The 24,996-nt window shown below is 43.2% G+C and overlaps 1 protein-coding gene across 1 annotated transcript in view; it reads left to right on the plus strand.

The window, feature by feature from the left end:
* LOC311100441 (enhancer of polycomb homolog 1-like) overlaps positions 1-24,996 on the plus strand; it is a 70,238-nt gene that overhangs the window by 23,302 nt on the left and 21,940 nt on the right. Inside the window, exons 3-9 of the mRNA XM_084141362.1 lie at positions 465-610; positions 3,226-3,432; positions 7,261-7,409; positions 8,556-8,712; positions 20,071-20,229; positions 20,548-20,637; positions 20,877-21,025. Of these exons, the coding sequence (XP_083997488.1) occupies positions 465-610; positions 3,226-3,432; positions 7,261-7,409; positions 8,556-8,712; positions 20,071-20,229; positions 20,548-20,637; positions 20,877-21,025 (1,057 nt within the window). The remainder of the gene's footprint in view (positions 1-464; positions 611-3,225; positions 3,433-7,260; positions 7,410-8,555; positions 8,713-20,070; positions 20,230-20,547; positions 20,638-20,876; positions 21,026-24,996) is intronic.

Here is a 24,996-nt window from a genome sequence, read left to right on the forward strand (position 1 = left end):
AAGGTTCAGAACTGTTGCGAAACATCACAGCACAGTGGAAAAAGATATGGCAAATAGAAATCAAAACTGGATGGTCTTCAGAGATAGATGGGAGGAGTTGAGGGTAGCTGAAGGCTGTGACTAAAAACAAATAAAAGATAACTAATGTAAAATATACTGTCAATAAAATGTATATAGCATGTATAAGCTGGAAGTAGAAGCCTATGTGTATTGTCCATTAGTTTACTCCAATTAGGGCAGGGGAGGGGTGGTAGGGTTAGCGAGAAATAATAAAGAAGGAAAATATATATTTAAAATAATATATATTTATACAAAATATATGGGGGATTGGAAAAGGTGCAGATATATACTTTGATAGATCCCACAATCTATCTTTAATATTAAAGCTTATCTACCAACTAAACAAATATATTTAAAAAAACATGTTGGTTATTTCTTACTTCATCCTGTCTTCTCTATCACAGCTTTCAGTTTGGATACAGAGCAGCCGGACTTCGACCTGGATTCAGAGGATGAGGTGTTTGTGAATAAGCTGAAGAAGAAGATGGAGATAACCTCAGTGCAGTTTGAGGAGATGATCGACCGGCTGGAGAAAGGCAGTGGCACGCAGGTACTTTACCAAACCACACCACAATGCTAAAGGCACTTCTCTCAGAAAATGGGACATAGGCCAGTGTTTGTCAAACCTCTTCTCGACTACCATTCTGCTTATTTGATCAAAAAAGTGGAACGGGTAGACGTAGGGCTGTGGCGGACACAAAATTTAGTCAGCCGGTGATTGTCAAGCAAATAACTGTCGGTCTTACGGTAATTTACCGTTAATTAACATAAACACATTTAGCATCTCCTGGCTTCCACACAGCCTACAAGCCATTTTTAAAAAGTCTAATAAATCCATGTAGTATAGCCTACACCTTCACAATACATCCATTATTTATTTTAGACAGGTCTAAAGAAGCATGATATGAAGAAAATGTAGTCTATTTCAGAAGAAAAGAATAGCATACTCTGAGTTGACCTTATGTTAGGTCCTGATGTAGAAAATAATAGCATACTGAGTTGTCCTTATGTTAAGTCCTGATGTGGCTATGCCAAATGGCTGTGGGCTACACTAGTTCATTTAGCAGACAAGATTTGCTTTAAATTCCATGGCATTATTTTATAGTATACATAAAATATACATTATAAAATATACATTATTTTATAGCGGCAGGTAGCTTAGTGGGTAAGAGCGTTGTGCCAGTAACCGAAAGGTCGCTGGTTCTAATCCCCGAGCCGACTAGGTGAAAAATCTGTCGATGTGCCCTTGAGCAAGGCACTTAACCTTAATTGCTCCTGTAAGTCGCTCTGGATAAGAGCGTCTGCTAAATGACTAAAATGTAAATGTAAATGAATACAATTGAACAAAGCTGAATAAAATATAAATATTTTCTCCGAATGATTTGAGGGAGTGCGCACATGCGGCTATTCTGTGTTGAGCGGTTAACAAAGAAATAGGTACTCCTATATGCTTAATTTAGAGTTATTAATGTAACTTTAGTTGTTCTACAAACATTGGGCTATATGTTTTGATATTTAATACATTGTAAGGCTGCATGATGAGATTATAATGATTTAGAAAAAAGTTGCTTGAAAGGCATGAGCTCTGCTTTGTTTTTTTGTGCAGGCTGTACACACCAATAGTCTCACATTCACAATTTCACAAGCACTTGATAATGCCTCGAATTTCACGGCGGCATCCCCTTTGTGGCCGTAATGCGGCCCAGAGTGCTGCGTTGTGCCCTTTTCCCTGAGTGTGCTGTGCAATCCGAAACGTCTCTCACTCACACTGCTCTCTGTCACGTCATCGGGTCTTTCTCACAGGCTACAAGTTAAGACGACACAACGGGGACGCAACTGTGCGTGTCCTTATCCAATTCCGAGGTGCATATTGAAGATGTTGGAAGAGCTGTCCACATTTACTTTTTGTCAGCCAACAAGATGAGTAGGCCTAACTAGCCTAGGTCAATCTACTATCCCCCATAGTACAAAAGTCAACCTATTCTGTGCGAGAAATAAATATTCCAAACATATTCTGGGACAGTTGTGGGATACGATAGATCCCAAATTAATACAACCACTAGCATCAACAGATAAGAAAGTTTAGCTTAAAATGTTGATAAACTATTAGGCTATTTCTTATAAGCGCGAATGTTCCATTAGCGGAAAACACCATTATCAAAAGTGACCGCAAATGCAATTATGCATGTAATGCTTTTATTATAAAGGTGCATTTTTATGGTAAATAATCTTACCCAAACATGAAACTCATGCACTGCTTATATATGCCAGTTAAGCTCTACACCCCTTTTAAAGCGGATTAATGTGCTTAATTTTAAGAAGTTATTTTGCCACTTTAGTTGTGATACAAACCTTATTAAAACATATATGCCTATGGGCTAGGCAACATGAGGTGTGCAACTATGATTAGAAAAAGTGGGGCGGGAAAAGGCATTATTTCTTATGCTGGGCATCATTCACAAGTGATGATAATATAATTCACAAGTGATAGGCTAATATTGTCACCCATCAGACTATTCTTGATTTAATCTTTACTATATAATATATGTGACATTTGTTTTGATTTAGTTTGGACCATTATTATGCACCTGTATCGAACCAGGGGCAGCGGGAAAAAATACATGTCATCTATGCACTGAGAGAATGGAGGACGCTTTTCCCCGTGATTTCTTTTCATTCCAGCCAGGTAGCCAATACTCCTGTTGTAAATATAAGCAATGTGCTTAATATTAGGAAAGTTGAGAAATAAATATAGTAGGCCTAGCCTATAGAAAGCTGATGGGATCCACTTTTTATTAGCCACCATCACTCTGTTTTCTCCCACAATTTCATACCCTATAGAAATGTTGCGCCGCAACAGCTCATGGGCTCTCATGAAGTGTTTGATAAAATTTTCAAATACATTTGCATTGATGTCAGAGTGATTAGAGGGACAATAGTGCTAAGTACTAGGCAGTTAGCAAGTTTGGTAGGCTACTAATAATCAGCAGCAGCATCAGAGCTTGGAGAAACCTATTTACCGTGACTAAACGGTCATGTGAAATTTGACTGACTTCATGACTCGTGGCTGCCGATGTGACGGTAATACGGTCACCGCAACAGCCCTAGGTAGGCGGTGGATTATTGAGTACTAGAAAGAAGTGACTAAATGTGTTGTCTCCTCAGCTGGTGAGCCTGCAGGAGGCCAAGCTGCTGCTGAAGGAGGATGACGAGCTGATCAAGGAGGTGTTTGACTACTGGACCAGGAAGAGGAAAAACTGTAAGAGCGGCTCGCTCATCCCCACGGTGAAGCAGGAGAAGAGGGACGGATCCAGCACCTCAGACCCTTACGTGGCCTTCCGCAGGAGGACTGAGAAGATGCAGACCAGAAAGGTGAGCCACGACCTAGGTAGGATGACGGGACTAAACAAGGGCTGCATGCAAGTATAATAAACCATTTCACTTTCAGAAAGGGGGGCTTTTCACATAACATTGGGATCCAGGACAGGGTTGAGGGAACGTTCTTACCCACGTTTCTGTATTCACTAGTGTGTCATTTGGCTTCATCAATAAGTGCATCGATGACGTCGTCCCCACAGTGACCGTACGTACATACCCCAACCAGAAGCCATGGATTACAGGCAACATCCGCACTGAGCTAAAGGGTAGAGCTGCCGCTTTCAAGGAGCGGGACTCTAACCCGGAAGCTTATAAGAAATCCCGCAATGCCATCCGAAGAACCATCAAGCAGGCAAAGAGTCAATACAGGACTAAGATTGACTCGTGCTCCGACGCTCGTCGGATGTGGCAGGGCTTGCAAACTATTACAGACTACAAAGGGAAGCACAGCCGCGAGCTGCCCAGTGACACAAGCCTACCAGATGAGCTAAGTCACTTCTATGCTCGCTTCGAGGCAAGCAACACTGAAGCATGCATGAGAGCATCAGCTGTTCCGGATGACTGTGATCACGCTCTCCGTAGCCGATGTGAGTAAGACTTTTAAGCAGGTCAACATTCACTGAGTAAGACTTTTAAGCAGGTCAACATTCACTGAAAGATTACCAGGACGTGTAGCATGCGCTGACCAACTGGCAAGTGTCTTCACTGACATTTTCAACATGTCCCTGACTGAGTCTGTAATACCAACATGTTACAAGCAGACCACCATAGTTCCTGTGCCCAAGAACACTAAGATAACCTGTCTAAATGACTACCGACCCGTAGCACTCACGTCTGTAGCCATGAAGTGCTTTGAAAGGCTGGTCATGGTATGATCTGAAGAAAATGTAGTCTATTTCAGAAGAAAATAATAACATACTCTGAGTGGTCCTGATATGGCTATGCCAAATGGCTGTGGGCTACACTAGTTCATTTAATTTTACATTTTAGTCATTTAGCAGGCGCTCTTATCCAGAGTGACTTACAGTTAGTGAGTGCATACATTTTTTTTTCATACTGGCCCCCCGTGGAAATCGAACCCACAACCTCATGAGTTCTCCATGACAGTAGGTTCGATTAATGAAATTGTAGGCTCCTGACCTAAATAGGCTGAGGAGCCTGAAGCTCCAACCAGCCATCATTGCCTGAAGCTCCAACCAGCCATCATTGCCTGAAGCAACTTTGAATAGAATTGGCACAGGCACATTTATACCACATTAGAATCCATTTCATAACAAATGTCATACGCACATGTACATCAATTTTTTTTAAAATTCACATTTGTCCCTTTGTGGTTTTTAAACATGTGCAATATGTACAAGGATTGCTCTAGAGTTAGATAATGTACAATAATTAATCAGTCTACTGAAATGGTCATTGTCTTTGGGCAGCAGCCTCTTCTCTGGCTTTAAATCCCAGCAGTTAGCAGACAAGATTTGCTTTAAATTCCGTGGCATTATTTTATAGTATGAAGAATACAATTGAACAAAGGTGAATAAAATATAAATATTTTCTCTGAATGATTTGAGGGAGTGCGCACATGCGGTTATTCTGTGTTGAGCAGTTAATAAAGAAATAGGTACTCCTATATGCTTCATTTAGAGTTAAGTTTAATGTAACTTTAGTTTAATACATTGTAAGGCTGCATGATGAGACTATAATGATTTAGAAAAAAGTTGCTTGAAAGGCATGAGCTCTGCTTAGTTTTTTTGCGCAGGCTGTACACACTCCAATAGTCACATTCACAATTTGACAAGCACTTGATAATGCCTCGAATTTCACTGCGGCATCCCCTTTGTGGCCGTAATACACCCTAAAAGAATCCATGCCTTTTGCTGCCCAGAGTGCTACATTGTGCCCTTTTTCCGGAGTGCGCTGTGCAATCCGAAACGTCTCTCACTCACACTGCTCTCAGTCACGTCATCGGGTCTTTCGCACAGGCTACAAGTTAAGACAACACATCGGGGACGCATCTGCGTGTGTCCTTATCCAATTCCGAGGTGCATATAGATGTTGGAAGAGCTGTCCACATTTACTTTTCGTCAGCCAACAAGATGAGTAGGCCTAACGAACAGCAAAAGCACTAGCCTAGGTCAATCTACTATCCCCCATAGTACAAAAGTTGACCTATTCTGTGTGAGAAATAAATATTCCAAACATAGTCTGGGACAGTTGTGGGATGCGATAGATCCCAAAAAAGGCTGGTCATGGCTCAGATCAACACCATTATCCCAGAAACCCTAGACTCACTCAATTTGCATACCGCCCCAACAGATCCACAGATGATGCAATCGCTATTGCACTCCACGCTGCCCTTTCCCACCTGGACAAGAGGAACACGTACGTGAGAATGCTATTCGTTGACTACAGCTCAGCGTTCCAACATCATTGTGCCCTCAAAGCTCATCACTAAGCTAAGGACCCTGAGACTAAACACCTCCCTCTGCAACTGGATCCTGGACTTCCTGACGGGTCGCCCCCCAGGTGGTAAGGGTAGGTAACAACACATCTGCCTCGCTGTTCCTCAACACGGGGTTCCCTCAGGGGTGCGTACTCAGTCCCCTCCTGTACTCCCTGTTCACCCATGACTGCATGGCCAGGCACGACTCCAACATCATCATTAAGTTTGCCGACACAACAGTGGTAGGCCTGATCACCGACAACGATGAGACAGCCTATAGGGAGGAGGTCAGAGACCTGGCCGTTTGATGCCAGGATAACAACCTTTCCCTCAACGTGATCAAGACAAAGGAGATGATTGTGGACTACAGGGGAATAAAAGGGGACTGAGCACACCCCCATTCTCATCAACGGGGCTGTAGTGGAACAGGTTGAGAGCTTCAAGTTCCTTGGTGTCCACATCACCAACAAATGTATCATGGTCCAAACACACCAAGACAGTCGTGAAGAGGGCACGACAAAGCCTATTCCCCCTCAGGTGACTGAAAAGATTTGGCATGGGTCCTCAGACCCTCAAAGTTATACAGCTGCACCATCGAGATCATCCTGACTGGTTGCATCACCGCCTTATGTCAACTGCTCGTCCTCCGACCGCAATGCACTTCAGAGGGTAGTGTGTACGGCCCAGTGCATCACCGGGGCCAAGCATACTGCCATCCAGGACCTCTATACCAGGCGGTGTCAGAGGAAGGCCCGAATAATTATCAAAGACTCCAGCCATCCTAGTCATAGACTGTTCTCTCTGCTACCGCACGGCAAGCGGGCCAAGTCTAGGTCCAAAAGGCTTCTTAACAGCTTCTACCCCCAAGCCATAAGACTCCTGAACAGCTAATCATGGCTACCCGGGCTATTTGCATTTTCCACCACACCCCCTCTTTTACGCTCCTGCTACTCTATTTATTATCTATGCATAGTCACTTTAACTCTACCCACATGTACATATTACTTCGATAAACTGGTGCCCCCACACATTGACCCTGTACCGGTACCCCCTGTATATAGCCTCCCTACTGTTATTTTATTTTACTGCTACTCTTTAATTATTTTCTATTTTTATTTTTTACATAACACTTTTTTTTCTTTTCTTAACTGCGTTGTTGGGCTGTAAGTAAGCATTTCACTGTAAGGTCTACACCTGTTGTATTCGGCGCATGTGGAAAATAAAAGTTGATTTCATTTAGCCATAACCTATTCTCAGGAAGTGACAGTAAAGCAGAGAACCTAGTTAATATTTTAAAGAAGGAAAATGCCTCCATAAATACTGCTCCCATTATTTATTCCTGCACCAACATAGATGTTAACATCTACCTTGTTTCTCTGCAGAACCGTAAGAATGACGAGGCTGGGTATGAGAAGATGCTGAAACTGCGGAGGGATCTGAGCCGAGCCGTCACCATTCTGGAGATGATCAAGAGGAGGGAGAAGAGCAAGAGAGAGCTGCTGCACCTCACCCTGGAGATTGTAGAGAAGCGGTGAGAACTTTTTCATATTTTTACGTTTTATTCATATGAATGAGGGAGAAGGATAAGGTCATCACCGTGAGGAAAGAATGGGTAACTCCGGAATCAAACCCCCACCTTTTCTCTCTGTGATTTGGTTTATGGATTTTTCTACTGTTGTGGATTATGAATTAATTTTTCCCCAAATCAATGAAACAGTTACTTTCTCCGTGACTGTAGCAGACTATTAATTATACCGTTTTTGTTAGACACACCGGCCATTTTGGATCTTTGGCTTGGGTATTAGCCTGTCTGGTTGATTTAACCTGTGATGTTTGTTAACCCAAGGAAACTCAGTTAGGAGTCCGGGCAGGCTGGGTGTCCCCCCCCAAATGGCACCTTATTAGAATATTTCTTAATACATTTTGGGGGGCTTGCTGTTCCCTTGTGGAGCCGTCTATTGGTGAATCCCAAATGGCACCACCCTATTCCCTAATATAGTGCACTACTTTTGAAGAGGGCACATTTGGCTCTGGTCAAAAGTAGTGCATTATGCAGACAATAGGCTGCCATTTGGGACTCCAAATGGCACCCTATTCCCTAATATAGTGCACTACTTTTGAAGAGGGCACATTGGGCTCTGGTCAAAAGTAGTGCATTATGCAGACAATAGGCTGCCATTTGGGAATCAACCTATCTAAATATGACCTATTAGAATGGAATAGATTCCATCTGAAAGTAGCTGTCACTGCGACTTTAGATTAGACTTCTTTCTGATTTGTAGTGCTTCTGATTTGTAGTGACATTTCAATTTCCGCCTGTTATCAGCCTGCCCTGCGCTGGTCGCTCCCTGTATTCCTATGGTTTTATTTTTACTTGGAGATAGATTGGGATATTATTCTATTTTTGATGGGAGATGTTTTGCACTCCTATGCTAAAAGGCTTGTCAGGTGGCCAACTTCCTTCACTGTGCTTTTCTGGGCATTTTCTCTAATTTGAAATGGTGTATCCTGCTCGTATCCAGTAACCTGCAGGTGCAGAGTACAAAAAGTGAAGTCATTTAAAAAAAAAGGTTACTTGCACACTGTTGAATGTTCCTGCAGTTTTATTGTGCAACGTTTTGACCCAAAAAGGTATTTCGCCGAGTCCTAACCATTTCTCTCCGTGTATCCTCCCCAGGAACGGCATGCCTGATTATGGCAGTGAGGTGATGGCTGAGGCCCTGGCCCAGAGGGCTCTGGTGAAGCCCATCTACACGATACCCATCATTCCCCTCTCCAACAGCAACCAGTACCGCCACCAAGACCACATGGACATGAAGGACTACAAAACGAAGGTAAGAGGCACAGGGCATAAAATTTACTTTTTGGTCCACCAGCCACTGTGGCAGGTAGATTTAAAATCTACCAGCCACTCAGATTTTTTACCAGCAAAATAATTTTTGTGTGTGCTAAAATTACACATAAAAGTGGTATATATTTTTTTCTTCATTTTTTGTGACCGGAGTCTTTTAACCAAAATATCATAGATGAGGTAAAAAGGTTCACCTACCCCTTTAACGGCTGGAGGTTCCCTTGGTAGCATGACTCGAGTGATGTTTGTGCCTGTGAGATTGAGTCTGACTAGTAGAATTGTCTTCTCTTCCCTAGCAGTTGAAACTCAACCTAGCTTGTGATCAAAACAATGTAAATAGCCAAGAAACACAAGGACAGTCTCACTTCAGTAAATTAGACCAACTTTTATGCCTGTGCACAGCGCTTCTAAAAATGAAGCTTTCACTCAGCTCTTCATGCGTGCACAGCCCCCAGCCAGGTAGTGTTGCAGCCCGAGTTGGAATAGGCTATATAGAATTCGTAGTTCTTTGACTTTGTGCAATTTAATTTATCAGCTATGAAACAAAACGGCGAAAATGCTTTAAACAGCTACTGCAGCATTTATTTTACTATAAATGTGATCATACTTGACTGTTTCTTTCACAAATGCAAGTGAAATACTTGCATGGTGGAGCCCTGACCACCCGCCAACATGGCTAGTGAAATAGACATCTTACCTGGCAATGCCAAAATCAACCATTTTAGACCCTGAAGAGGCAGATATTCCCATAGCTGTTGTATTGATAAGGAGACGGACACCATTATGGTAGCTTCAGGAACAGCTTTACTATACTGAACAAAAATATAAACGCAACATGCAACAATGTCAAAGATTTTACATTTACATTTTAGTCATTTAGCAGACGCTCTTATCCAGAGCGACTTACAGGAGCAATTAGGGTTAAGTGCCTTGCTCAAGGGCACATCGACAGATTTTTCACCTAGTCGGCTCGGGGATTAGAACCAGCGACCTTTCGGTTACTTGCACTACGCTCTTAACCACTAAGCTACCTGCCGCCCCAGGCGGAGGTATATAAGTTACAGTTCATATAAGGAAATCCATCAATTGAAATAAATAAGTTAGGCCCTAATCTATGAATTTCACATGACTGGGAATACAGATATGTATCTGTTGGTCACAGATACCTTAACAAAAGAGGTATGGGTTTGGATCAGAAAACCAGTCAGTATCTGATGTGACCACCATTTGCCACATGCAGCGTGACACCTCTCCATCGCATAGAGTTGATCAGGCTGTTGATAGTGTCCTGTGGAATGTCATCACACTCCTCTTCAACGGCTGTGCGAAGTTACTGGATATTGGCGGGAACTGGAACACGCTGTTGTACACGTCGATCCAGAGCATCAAAAACATGCTCAATGGGTGACATGTCTTGTGAGTATGCAGGCCATGAAAGAACTGGGACATTTTCAGCTTCCAGGAATTGTGTACAGATCCTTGTGACATGGGGCTGTGCGTTATCATGCTGAAACATGAGGTGATGGTGGCAGATGAATGGCACGACAATGGGCCTCAGGATCTCGTCACGGTATCTCTGTGCATTCAAATTGCTATAAATGCAGTTGTGTTCGTTGTCCATAGCTTATGCCTGCCCATACCATAACCCCACCACCACCATGGGGCACTCTGTTCAAAACGTTGACATCAGCAAACTGCTCGCCCATACGACACATTACACGTGGTCGGCAGTTGTGAGGCCGGTTGGACGAACTGCCAAATTCCCGAAAACGACATTGAGGCGGCTTATAGTAGAGAAATTAATAAATATACACTGCTCAAAAAAATAAAGGGAACACTAAAATAACACATCCTAGATCTGAATGAATGAAATAATCTTATTAAATACTTTTGTCTTTGCATAGTTGAATGTGCTGACAACAAAATCACACAAATTATCAATGGAAATCAAATGTATCAACCCATGGAGGTCTGGATTTGGAGTCACCCTCAAAATTTAAGTGGAAAACCACACTACAGGCTGATCCAATTTTGATGTAATGTCCTTAAAACAAGTCAAAATGAGGCTCAGTAGTGTGTGTGGCCTCCACGTGCCTGTATGACCTCCCTACAACGCCTGTGCATGCTCCTGATGAGGTGGCGGATGGTCTCCTGAGGGATCTCCTCCCAGACCTGGACTAAAGCATCCGCCAACTCCTGGACAGTCTGTGGTGCAACGTGGCGTTGGTGGATGGAGCGAGACATGATGTCCCAAATGTGCTCAATTGGATTCAGGTCTGGGGAACGGGCGGGCCAGTCCATCGCATCAATGCCTTCCTCTTGCACGAACTGCTGACACACTCCAGCCACATGAGGTCTAGCATTGTCTTGCATTAGGAGGAACCCAGGGCCAACCGCACCAGCATATGGTCTCACAAGGGGTCTGAGGATCTCATCTCGGTACCTAATGGCAGTCAGGCTACCTCTGGCGAGCACATGGAGGGCTGTGCGGCCCCCCAAAGAAATGCCACCCCGCACCATGACTGACCCACCGCCAAACCGGTCATGCTGGAGGATGTTGCAGACAGCAGAACGTTCTCCACGGCGTCTCCAGACTCTGTCACGTCTGTCACGTGCTCAGTGTGAACCTGCTTTCATCTGTGAAGAGCACAGGGCGCCAGTGGCGAATTTGCCAATCTTGGTGTTCTCTGGCAAATGCCAAACGTCCTGCACGGTGTTGGGCTGTAAGCACAACCCCCACCTGTGGACGTCGGGCCCTCATACCACCCTCATGGAGTCTGTTTCTGACCGTTTGAGCAGACACATGCACATTTGTGGCCTGCTGGAGGTCATTTTGCAGGGCTCTGGCAGTGCTCCTCCTGCTCCTCCTTGCACAAAGGCGGAGGTAGCGGTCCTGCTGCTGGGTTGTTGCCCTCCTACGGCCTCCTCCACGTCTCTTGATGTACTGGCCTGTCTCCTGGTAGCGCCTCCATGCTCTGGACACTACGCTGACAGACACAGCAAACCTTCTTGCCACAGCTCGCATTGATGTGCCATCCTGGATGAGCTGCACTACCTGAGCCACTTGTGTGGGTTGTAGACTCCGTCTCATGCTACCACTAGAGTGAAAGCACCGCCAGCATTCAAAAATGACCAAAACATCAGCCAGGAAGCATAGGAACTGAGAAGTGGTCTGTGGTCACCACCTGCTAAACCAGTCCTTTATTGGGGGTGTCTTGCTAATTGCCTATAATTTCCACCTGTTGTCTATTCCATTTGCACAACAGCATGTGAAATGTATTGTCAATCAGTGTTGCTTCCTAAGTGGACAGTTTGATTTCACAGAAGTGTGATTGACTTGGATTTACATTGTGTTGTTTAAGTGTTCCATTTATTTTTTTTGAGCAGTGTATATACACACATATACATACACAGTACCAGTCAAAAGTTTGGATACACCTACTCATTCAAGGGTTTCTATTTATTTTTACTATTTTTATTGTTTGCAGAATAATAGTTAAGACATCAAAACTATGAAATAACACACATGGAATCATGTAGTAACCAAAAAAGGGTTAAACAAATCAAAATATATTTTATATTCAAATAGCCACCCTTTGCCTTGATGACAGCTTTGCACACATTCTCTCAACCAGCTTCACCTGAAATGATTTTCCAACGGTCTTGAAGGAGTTCCAACATATGCAGAGCACTTGTTGGCTGCTTTTCCTTCACTCTGCCATCCGACTCATCCCAAACCATCTCAATTGGGTTGAGGTCGGGGGATTGTGGAGGCCAGGTCATCTGATGCAGCACTCAATCACTCTCCTTCTTGGTAAAATAGCCCTTACACTGCCTGGAGGTGTGTTGGGTCATTGTCCTGTTGAAAAACAAATGATATTCCAACTAAGCCCAAACCTGATGGGATGGCGTATTGCTGCAGAATGCTGTGGTAGCCATGCTGGTTAAGTGTGCCTTGAATTCTAAATAAATCAGTGTCACCAGCAAAGCACCCCCACACCATAACACCTCCTCCTAAATGCTTTACGGTGGGAACTACACGTGGAGATCATCTGTTCACCAACACCGCGTCTCACAAAGACACGCGGTTTGAACCAAAAATCTGAAATTTAGCTGCTTGCTCGTGTTTCTTGGCCCCATCAGGTCTCTTCTTCTTATTGGTGTCCTTTAGTATTGGTTTCTTTGCAGCAATTCAACCATGAAGGCCTGATTCACACAATCCCCTCTGAACAGTTGATGTTGATGTCTGTTACTTGAACTCTGTGAAGCATTTATTTGGGCTGCAATTTCTGATGCTGGTAACTCTTATGTAATGAACTTATCCTCTGCAGCAGAGTTAGCTCTGGGTCTTCCATTCCTGTGGCGGTCCTCATGAGAGGCAGTTTCATCATAGCGCTTGATGGTTTTTGCGACTGCACTTGAAGAAACTTTCAAAGTTCTTGAAATGTTCTGTATTGACTGACCTTCATGTCTTAAAGTAATGATGGACTGTCATTTCTCTTTGCTTATTTGAGCTGTTTTTGCTATAATATGGACTTGGTCTTTTACCAAATAGGGCTGTCTTCTGTATACCACCCCTACCTTGTCACAACACAACTGATTGGCTCCAACGCATTAAGAAGGAAAGAAATTCCACAAATTAACTTTTAAGAAGGCACACCTGTTAATTGAAATGAATTCCAGGTGACCACCTTATGAAGCTGGTTGAGAGAAAGACAAGAGTGTACAAAGCTTTCATCAAGGCAAAGTGTGGCTATTTGAGGAATCTCAAATATAAAATATATTTTGATTTAACACTTTTTTGGTTACTACATGATTCCATATGTTATTTCATAGTTTTGATGTTTCACTATTATTCTACAATGTATTTTTATTTTATAAATAAATAAAAAACCTTGAATGAGTAGATGTGTCCAAACATTTGACTGGTAGTGTGTGTGTGTGTGTGTGTGTGTGTGTGTGTGTGTGTGTGTGTGTGTGTGTGTATGTATGTGTGTATATATGTGTGTGTGTGTGTGTGTGTGTGTGTACATACATGCATGCATACATTTAAACTCAGTTTTTCACAATTCCTGACATTTAATCCTAGTACAAATTCCCTGTCTTACGTCAGTTAGGATCACCACTTTATTTTAAGAATGTGAAATGTCAGAATAATAGTAGAGAATTATTTCAGCTTTTATTTCATTCATCACATACCCAGTGGGTCAGAAGTTTCCATACACTCAATTAGTATTTGGTAGCATTGCCTTTAAATTGTTTAACTTGGGTCAAACGTGTAGGTTAGCCTTCCACAAGCTTCCCACAATAAATTGTGTGAATTTTGGCCCATTCCTCGCACACGCATTGCTTGCACACGCTTTTTCAGTTCTGCCCACAAATTCTCTATAGGATTGAGGTCAGGGCTTTGTGATGGCCAGTCAAATACCTTGACTTTGTTGTCCTTAAGCCGTTTTGCCACAACTTTGGAAGTATTCTTCGGGTCATTGTCCATTTGGAAGACTCATTTGCGACCAAGCTTTAACTTCCTGACTGATGTCTTGAGATGTTGCGTCAATATATCCACAATTTTCCTTCCTCATGATGCCATCTATTTTGTGAAGTGCACCAGTCCCTCCTGCAGCAAAGCACCCCCACAGCATGACGCTGCCACCCCTGTACTTCACGGTTGGGATGGTGTTCTTCGGCTTGCAAGCCTCCCCCTTTTTCCTCCAAACATAACGATGGTCATTATGGCCAAACAGTTGTATTTTTGTTTCATCAGACCAGAGGACATTTCTCCAGAAAGTACGATCTTTGTCCCCATGTGCAGTTGCAAACTGTAGTCTGTCTTTTTTCATGGCGGTTTTGGAGCAGTGGCTTCTTCCTTGCTGAGTGGCCTTTCAGGTTATGTCGATATAGGACTCGTTTTACTGTGGATATAGATACTTTTGTACCTGTTTCCTCAAGCATCTTCACAAGGTCCTTGGCTGTTGTTCTGGGATTGATTTGCACTTTCCGCACCAAAGTACGTTCATCTCTAGGAGACAGAACGCGTCTCCTTCCTGAGTGGTATGACGGCTGCGTGGTCCCATGGTGTTTATACTTGCGTACTATTGTTTGTACAGATGATCGTGGTACATTCAGGCGTTTGGAAATTGCTCCCAAGATGAAACAGACTTGTGGAGGTCTACAATTTATTTACTGAGGTTTTGGCTGATTTCTTTTGATTTTCCCATGATGTCAAGCAAAGAGGCACTGAGTTTGAAGTTAGGCCTTGAAATACATCCACAGGTACACCTCCAATTGACTGAAATTATGTCAATTAGCCTATCAGAAGCCTCTAAAGCATGACTTTTTCTGGAATTTTCCGACTTCAACTGTATGTATGTATGTATGTATGTATGTATGTATGTATGTATGTATGTATGTATGTATGTATGTATGTATGTATGTATGTATGTATGTATGTATGTATGTATGTATGTATGTATGTATGTATGTATGTATGTATGTATGTATGTATGTATGTATGTATGTATGTATGTATGTATGTACAGTTGAAGTCGGATGTTTACATACACTTAGGTTGGAGTCATTAAATCTCGTTTTTCAACCACTCCACAAATTTCTTGTTAACAAACTATAGTTTTGGCAAGTCGGTTAGGACATCTACTTTGTTGGAAAAATTACTTTTGTCATGCACAATTGTTTACAGACTGATTATTTCACTTATAACTCACTGTATCACCTTTCCAGTGGGTCAGAAGTTTACATACACTAAGTTGACTTTGCCTTTAAACAGCTTGGGAAAAATTGTAGACCTTCACTAGTCTGGTTCATATAATAATATAATAATAGTAATATGCCATTTAGCAGACACTTTTATCCAAAGCAACTTACAGACATGTGTGCATACATTTTTACGTGTGGGTGGTCATGGGGATGGAACCCACTGCCCTGGCGTTACAAGCGCCATGCTCTACCAATTGAGCTACAGAGTAATTTCCAAACGCCTGAATGTACCACGATCATCTGTACAAACAATAGTACGCAAGTATAAACACCATGGGACCACGCAGCCGTCATACCACTCAGGAAGGAGACGCGTTCTGTCTCCTAGAGATGAACGTACTTTGGTGCGGAAAGTGCAAATCATTCCCAGAACAACAGCAAAGGACCTTGTGAAGATGCTGGGGGAAACAGGTACAAAAGGATCTATATCCACAGTAAAACAAGTCCTATATCGACATAACCTGAAAGGCCGCTCAGCAAGGAAGAAGCCACTGCTCCAAAACCGCCATAAAAAAGCCAGACTACGGTTTGCAACTGCACTTGGGGACAAAGATTGTACTTTTTTGAGAAATGTCCTCTGGTCTGATGAAACAAAAATAGAACTGTTTGGCCATAATGACCATCATTATGTTTGGAGGAAAAAGGGGGTCGCTTGCAAGCCGAAGAACACCATCCCAACCATGAAGCACGGGGGTGGCAGCATCATGCTGTGGGGGTGCTTTGCTGCAGGAGGGACTGGTGCACTTCACAAAATAGATGGCATCATGAGGAAGGAAAGTTATGTGGATATATTGAAGCAACATCTCAAGACGTCAGTCAGGAAGTTAAAGCTTGGTTGCAAATGGGTCTTCCAAATGGACAATGACCCCAAGCAGACTTCTAAAGTTGTGGCAAAATGGCTTGGAGTGGCCATCACAAAGCCCTGACCTCAATCATATTGAACATTTGTGGGCAGAACTGAAAAGGCATGTGTGAGCAAGGAGGCCTACAAACCTGACTCAGTTACACCAGCTCTGTCAGGAGGAATGGGCCAAAATTTACCCAATTTATTGTGGGAAGCTTGTGGAAGGCTACCCAAAACGTTTGACCCAAGTTAAACAATTTAAAGGCAATGCTACCAAATACTAATTAAGTGTATGTAAACTTCTGACCCACTGGGAATGTGATGAAAGAAAAAAAGCTGAAATAAATAATTTTCTCTATTATTCTGACATTTCACATTCTTAAAATAGTGGTGATCTAACTGACCTAGACATGGAATTTTTACTAGGATTAAATGTCAGGAATTGTGAAAAACCGAGTTTAATTGTATTTGGCTAAGGTGTATGTAAACTTCCGACTTCAACTGTACATACATACACTACATGACCAAAAGTATGTGGACACCTGCACGTCAAACATCTCATTCCAAAATCATGGGCATTAATATGGAGTTGGTCCCCCGTTTGCTGCTATAACCGCCTCCACTCTTCTGTGAAGCCTTTCCACTAGATGTTGGAACATGGCTGCGGGGACTTGCTTCCATTCAGCCACGAGCATTAGTGAGGTCGGCACTGATGTTGGGCGATTAGGCCTGACTCGCAATCGGCATTCCAATTCATCCCAAAGGTGTTCGATGGGGTTGAGGTCAGGGCTCTGTGTAGGCCAGTCAAGTTCTTCGACACCGATCTCAACAAACCATTTCTGTATGGACCTCAATTTGTGCACGGTGACCTTGTCATTCGGAAACAGGAAACTGTTGCCACAAAGTTGGAACCACAGAATCATCTAGAATTCTATGCTGTAGCGTTAAGATTACCCTTCACTGGAACTAAGGAGCCTGAACCATGAAAAACAGCCTCAGACCATTATTCCTCCTCCACCAAACTTTACAATTGGCACTATGCATTGGGGCAGGTAGCGTTGTCCTGGCATCCGCCAAACCCTGATTCGTCCGTCGGTCTGCCAAATGGTGAATCGTGATTCATCACTCCAGAGAATGCGTTTCCACTGCTCCAGAGTCCAATGGTGGCAAGCTTTACACCACTCCAGCCGGTGCTTGGCATTGCTCATGGTGATCTTAGGCTGGTGTGCGGCTGCTCGGCCATGGAAACCCATTTCATGAAACTCCTGACGAACAGATATTTTGCTGACGTTGCTTCCAGAGGCAGTTTGGAACTCGGTAGTGAGTGTTGCAACTGAGGACAGATGATTTTTACACACTTCAGCACTCGGCGGTCCCGGTTTGTGAGCTTGTGTGGCCTACCACTTCGCGGCTGAGCCGTTGTTGATCCTATACGTTTCCACTTCACAATAACAGCACTTAAAGTTGACCGGGGAAGCTCTAGCAGGGCCAAAATTTGCCGAACTGACTTGTTGGAAAGGTACTCCTGAGTGGCGCAGTGGTCAAAGGCACTGCATCGCAGTGCTAACTGTGCCACTAGAGATCCTGGTTCGAATCCAGGCTCTGTCGCAGCCGGCCGCGACCGGGAGACTCATGGGCGGCGCACAATTGGCCCAGCGTCGTCCAGGATAGGGGAGGGAATGGCCGGCAGGGATGTAGCTCAGTTGATAAAGCATGGTGTTTGCAACGCCAGGGTTGTGGGTTCGATTCCCACGGGGGGCCAGTATAAAAAAAATATGTATTCACTAACTGTAAGTCGCTCTGGATAAGAGCGTCTGCTAAATGACTAAAATGTAAAAAAAAATGTAAATGTAGCATCCTATGACGGTGCCACATTGAAAGTCACTGATCTCAGTAAGGTTATTCTACTGCCAATGTTTGTCTATGGCGAATGCATGTTTGTGTGCTCAATTTTATACACCTGTCAGCAACTGGTGTCGCTGAAATAGCCGTGTCAACTAATTTGAAGGGGTGTCCACATTTTTGTATATATAGTATACCAAGAGTGTGCAAAGCTGTCATTAAGGCAAAGGGTGGCTACTTTGAAAAATCTCAAATATAAAATATATATTTGTTTGTTTAAAACTTTTTGGGTTACTACATGATTCCATTTGTGTTATTTCATAGTTTAGATGTTATTCTACAATGTAGAAAATAGGAAAAAATAAAGAAAAACCCTTGAATGAGTAGGTGTCCAAACTTTTGACTGGTACTGTATGTATATTTTTATTTTTCTCTGTTGTTGGACATAAAAGTCTAAAAACACCAGGAAATCAGTTCCAAGTTATTTGAATTGTGAAATTCTGTTCCCAAGTATTCCCACGCATAATACAGACGTGATCATATGCAAATGTAAGCAAGGTTTGAAATTGTTTTAGTTTATTTCTGTTTTGGCTTCTTGCAATCAATATGCAGTCTACAAATGATTTGTTATTATGTTCTGGCCCTCCACCATCCGCTCAAGAAAAAATCAGCCCGCGGCTGTATCTAGTTGATAATCCCTGCTCTAATCAAACCGGATCGTTTCAAACTAAAACGTACATGGAGCCCATGTATCTAGATATGTGTTAAGGCTTAGATTGTTATTTTATTATATATATTTTTTTACTTATGGGAGATTCTCGATATATCACAATTTTTGTAATATTTTCTTTAAATAAGCTTTGTTGTACAATTTAAAGGTCAAATAGACTTCATTTCAAACAGTCAGCAAAAATCTAATGAATTCAGGGCTTGTGAAATTATACCTAGGCTAAATATAAGCCTTCCACAACCATAAGACTCTCTAAGAATTATATTATTTCATCAAAATAGTTTTAACCAAGTCTGTCTATGAAAATGCCCCTTTTATTTGGTCAAATTTAACCGAAACCATGCATAATACACATTCCCTAATAATGACTAACTTCTTATAGCAGGCATTATAGAAAAGTCACACAGGTCTCATAAACAATCTCTCAAGCACAAGCCTGTCTTCATCAGGGTATAATACCCTGTAAATGGGAAGGTGCACACAGCACTGAAAGTTCGAAGGAGAAGAGACCAAAAAGACATGAGAACAAGCGGACATAAATGCACAGAAAAATACAGGCATTTTGGAATTAATTCGATATATCGCCCAGCCCTAAGATGCATATCGATTCGTCTTGAAATTGCCCATCCCTACTACTTATGACTATTAAACAGTCAATCAATCAGCTGGGTGACGAGTGACTCCCCTATTGTTTCTCTCCCACCCTCATCCGTTGACGTAACCCTGTCCCTCCACACCCCACTGGCATTTTGCTTTCATTCCTTCCAATGTTTTGACTTATGACACCCCCCTGCTCCCCCGTATTGTAGCCTTTCTCCCTGCCTCTTCCCCCTGGGGCCTTAGGTTGAATGGGAGTTCAGTTCACTAACCCCCAGTAGTGGTGTGGAGGAGTGTGTGTGCAGTCAGGTAGGGGGGTCTGGTCTTAGTGGAGGCAGGGAGAGGCACCATCTGTCTGTGCAGAAGCATCTGGCGCGTGCCTCGCCCCCCATCTGCATATCAATGAGTCTTAACTCACTACACTGTTCTGTTTCTAAATGGTTCTCCCCGATCACGGCACCACCTCCATAGGAAATGTTACAGGGCTCAGACACATTTCCGTTGTTCATGGAGTAAATGGAGTGTTAAGTATTCTTCTATATACTTCCTTCCAGCTGGAGAAAACTGAAGTGGTCCGAACAAAGAGGAAGTACGAGAAGAAGCCTAAGATTCCTCCTCTCTCTGCACCCCAAAACTCTGGCCCCTCTGTGTTCAACCCCAAGGACCTCAACCAGTACGACTTCCCCAGCTCTGACGACGAACCCTTTTCCCAGGTAAACTCATAAATAACACCGCTGGTGGTGGTGATGATGACTGTTGCGTCCTAAATGTCACCCTATTCCCTATTTATTGCACCAGTTTGTCAGAAGTGCAACTGTTTACGAAATAGGATGCCATTTGGGGCACAGACAATGGTAGTGAAGGCGATAATGTTAAGTATCAGTCTGTATTTGAAACTGTAATAGTAGTAGTAGTAGCAGTTGGCGATATGTTCACAATCTTGGCTGTTGTCTAGGTAGCCAGCCACGTTGTTGTTATGGTCTCTGCCTCTTAACGTAACTCCCCCATCCCCCCTCTGTGTTTATGTTTAGATCCATTCAGGTTCCTCGGAGGCAGAGGAGGAGAATGACCCAGATGGCTGCTTTGTGTTCCGGAGGAAGGCCGGCTGTCAGTACTACGCTGTGAGTAGAGTAGCTGCCTACCATCCTGTGACTCAACTGCTCTATTTATAGCCCTTACGGTGCTCTCTCGGCCCGCCAGCCACACACAGTCAGGGCTGCCACTGACTCTGCTGCTTTTTTACCTTCCACATTCTACTGGTCACACCAATGCCTTACTTACGGAGCTTTCCTCCTTTGTCTCTAACTCTCTCGATCTCGCTCTCCTCTCTCCCTGTCTCTCCTCTCTCTCCCTGTCTCAGTCTCGTCTGGACCAGAGTGGTAACTGGCCATGGGTCAGCCCGTCGGAGGGCGGTTTGGGCGACCCTCGTTTCCGCTACTGTCTCACGTCCCTAACGGTGCCCCGGCGCTGCGTAGGCTTGTCACGGCGGCGCACGGGCAGAGGGGGCAGGTGAGTTCAGGTGCCCTTATTGCTCCATAAGGTTGTGTCCTAAATGGATTCTATTTGGGACACATCCCGAATCTCACCTTGTGGTTGTACTATCCTTGTATAGTAGCCGTTCATTTGACGGGATCCTATTTCTGTGCTGGATGGCGTTTAGGACAGGGGTTTCCCAACCTTTTTTCCCCAGGGCCCCTTTTCACGTTTGACAAGATTTTTGTTTTGTAGCTCATTTCCTGCAATTCTATGTAGTTTAACAAGACTCATTACACTTTTTAGGTAGGCTATTTAATGATGATAATAATAAACATGGATAAGGAAAATAAAATCTAGACCCTATTTCCTGAAACGTTATTCCACTACCAAATGTTTTATGGTAATTTATATGAACCCTCTATTTAATTATACGTATTCTCTTTTACAGAGAGTGATTTGAACAATTGATGGCGACAGTCACACATTGTATAAGATTACTTCCCAAGCAAAGTCCAAGAGTCCAAAGTTGTAGCTCAGCTTCTGAATGTCATAGAGGTATTCCCACGTGCATCAGTCGTATCTTCCTCTGGTTTTTTACAGCTTGTTTCTAGCCTAAACCATTGTGTATTTATGCTTCGTTTTAAATTGGCATAAATAATTGTGAATTGTTTAAAAATATATATACAGTGGGGAGAACAATTATTTGATACACTGCCAATTTTGCAGGTTTTCCTACTTACAAAGCATGTAGAGGTCTGTAATTTTTATCATAGGTACACTTCAACTGTGAGAGACAAAAATCCAGAAAATCACATTGTATGATTTTTAAGTAATTAATTTGCATTTATTGCATGACATAAGTATTTGATACATCAGAAAAGCAGAACTTAATATTTGGTACAGAAACCTTTGTTTGCAATTACAGAGATCATACGTTTCCTGTAGGTCTTGACCAGGTTTGCACACACTGCAGCAGGGATTTTGGCCCACTCCTCCATACAGACCTTCTCCAGATCCTTCAGGTTTCGGGGCTGTCGCTGAGCAATACGGATTTTCAGCTCCCTCCAAATATTTTCTATTGGGTTCAGGTCTGGAGACTGGCTAGGCCACTCCAGGACCTTGAGATGCTTCTTACGGAGCCACTCCTTAGTTGCCCTGGCTGTGTGTTTCGGGTCGTTGTCATGCTGGAAGACCCAGCCACGACCCGTCTTCAATGCTCTTACAGAGGGAAGGAGGTTGTTGGCCAAGATCTTGCGATACATGGCCCCATCCATCCTCCCCTGAATACGGTGCAGTTGTCCTGTCCCCTTTGCAGAAAAGCATCCCCAAATAATGATCTTTCCACCTCCATGCTTCACGGTTGGGATGGTGTTCTTGGGGTTGTACTCATCCTTCTTCTTCCTCCAAACACGGCGAGTGGAGTTTAGACCAAAAAGCTATATTTTTGTCTCATCAGACCACATGACCTTCTCCCATTCCTCCTCTGGATCATCCAGATGGTAATTGGCAAACTTCAGACGGGCCTGGACATGCGCTGGCTTGAGCAGGGGGACCTTGCGTGCACTGCAGGATTTTAATCCATGACGGCGTAGTGTGTTACTAATGGTTTTCTTTGAGACTGTGGTCCCAGCTCTCTTCAGGTCATTGACCAGGTCCTGCCGTGTAGTTCTGGGCTGATCCCTCACCTTCCTCATGATCATTGATGCCCCACGAGGTGAGATCTTGCATGGAGCCCCAGACCGAGGGTGATTGACCGTCATCTTGAACTTCTTCCATTTTCGAATAATTGCACCAACAGTTGTTGCCTTCTCACCAAGCTGCTTGCCTATTGTCCTGTAGCCCATCCCAGCCTTGTGCAGGTCTACAATTTTATCCCTGATGTCCTTACACAGCTCTCTGGTCTTGGCCATTGTGGAGAGGTTGGAGTCTGTTTGATTGAGTGTGTGGACAGGTGTCTTTTATACAGGTAACGAGTTCAAACAGGTGCAGTTAATACAGGTAATGAGTGGAGAACAGGAGGGCTTCTTAAAGAAAATCGAACAGGTCTGTGAGAGCCAGAATTCTTACTGGTTGGTAGGTGATCAAATAATTGTCATGCAATAAAATGCTAATGAATTACTTAATCATACAATGTGTTTTTCTGGATTTTTGTTTTAGATTCCGTCTCTCACAGTTGAAGTGTACCTATGATAAAAATTACAGACCTCTACATGCTTTGTAAGTAGGAAAACCTGCAAAATCGGCAGTGTATCAAATACTTGTTCTCCCCACTGTGTGTATATATATTATAATAATTACCCCTCAAATCAAGGAAGGTGCCGCCCCCTAGTTTGGGAACCCCTGATTTAGGAGATTACGTTTAGATGGCGACTGTTTCACACGCGCACATACGCACGAGAGAGATTGGAATCAACTATCAGGTCTTTGAGGAAGGCTAGGACTATAATACTCTCATAGTGTGACATGCAATTACAGCTGCAAAATGTAATCACGCTTATACCACCTGCCTGGGGCTCTGAATATATATATATATATCCAGAACTTACTATCTCATGTTTTGGGAAGAGGAGTCTATAACTGTATCCCAAATGTCACCCTATTCCCTATATAGTACACTGCTTTTGACCAAACAGCACCCTATTGGCCGCCTAATGGGCCCTTGTCAAAAGTAGTACGCTATGTAGGGAATAGGGTGCCATATCAGTCTGTGTGTTATCAATGCTATAATTTAGGGGTCATGCTAATCAGTCTATAGGTTGATTTGCATAATTTTGTGGAAATACTGTAGGTGTCAGAATGTAACATCTTGTCAGTCATAAAACCATAAGTGTAGGAGTCGACTGGAATTATTATTTTGCCCAAAATAATGTACAATGAGTTTATAGCGTTAGAAAGTAGCTCAGTTTCTAGTCTAGTGGAGTGGTTTCCCCCCCCCACCCCCCCCCCCCCACCCCCTCCAAATGTTCCCTCTAAGCAGTGCACAGTTGCAGTAGCCCTGAGACTACCGTGCAGAAATATCAGCCCACAGAGAGAAGCACGCGATTGCATTTCACTGCGTGGCAGTCTCGGAGCAACTGCAAGCCTGCATGGCTTATAGGAACATCTGGCGGGGGGGTTCCCCTCACTTTGGGAACCACTCCACTAGACTAGAAACGGAGCCATTAGTTGACGTTAAGCAAGCTACTTTCTAACTCTATAAACTCATTGTACATGATTTTTGGCAAAATAATAATTCCATTAGACTCCGACACTGTTCCGGTTTTATGACTGACAAGATGTTACATTCTGACACCTACAGTATAGCAGGCATAAAAGAAAGCTACAGCAAAGTTAATACTGTGAGATTTCAAAATATTTAAAACCATGACTAGAGAGAGACTGTGAACGAATACAGCAAAGAAATGCTGTTTTTATGAGTGAGTTCATGTTTAAGTTCTTACTCACCACTGTCAACACTTTTGTATTCAACACTTTTATAAGCCATAAAATGTGCATTCTTCCTATTTCCACTCAGCGCTACAACAAGCACTGCAGCAGTAATGAATGAGTAGGAAAGTGTATATATAGACTTGTGTTGTTATTATTAGCAGCTTGGGTCAATATCGAGGAACATTTCACTTTCTCTGTTCATAGGAGTAACAACATGAATTTGTGCATGAGGCAGAAATAATGTGGTGCGACTTGAGTTTTGCCATCAGTTGGAAGACTGTCCCTTTTTGGTCAGTGTCAGTGGAGGAAAGAGAGAGCGGAGGGATGTTGAGACTGGACCATCAGTCTGCTGCTCGCTCCCTCCACTGAGACTGACCATCAGATGCAGGCACCATCAGCCCAGTAAAATAAAAAGCTAATTATTTAAATTACCTCAACTAACCTGTACCCCCGCACATTGACTCGGTACCGGTACCCCCTGTATATAGCCTCATTATTGTTACTTTATTTTTTATTTTATTTAGTAAATATTTTCTTATCTCTATTTTATTAAAACTGCATTGTTGGTTAAGGGC

Source organism: Coregonus lavaretus (genome assembly GCF_964263955.1).
Source record: "Coregonus lavaretus genome assembly, chromosome: 2".
Taxonomy (NCBI): domain Eukaryota; kingdom Metazoa; phylum Chordata; class Actinopteri; order Salmoniformes; family Salmonidae; genus Coregonus; species Coregonus lavaretus.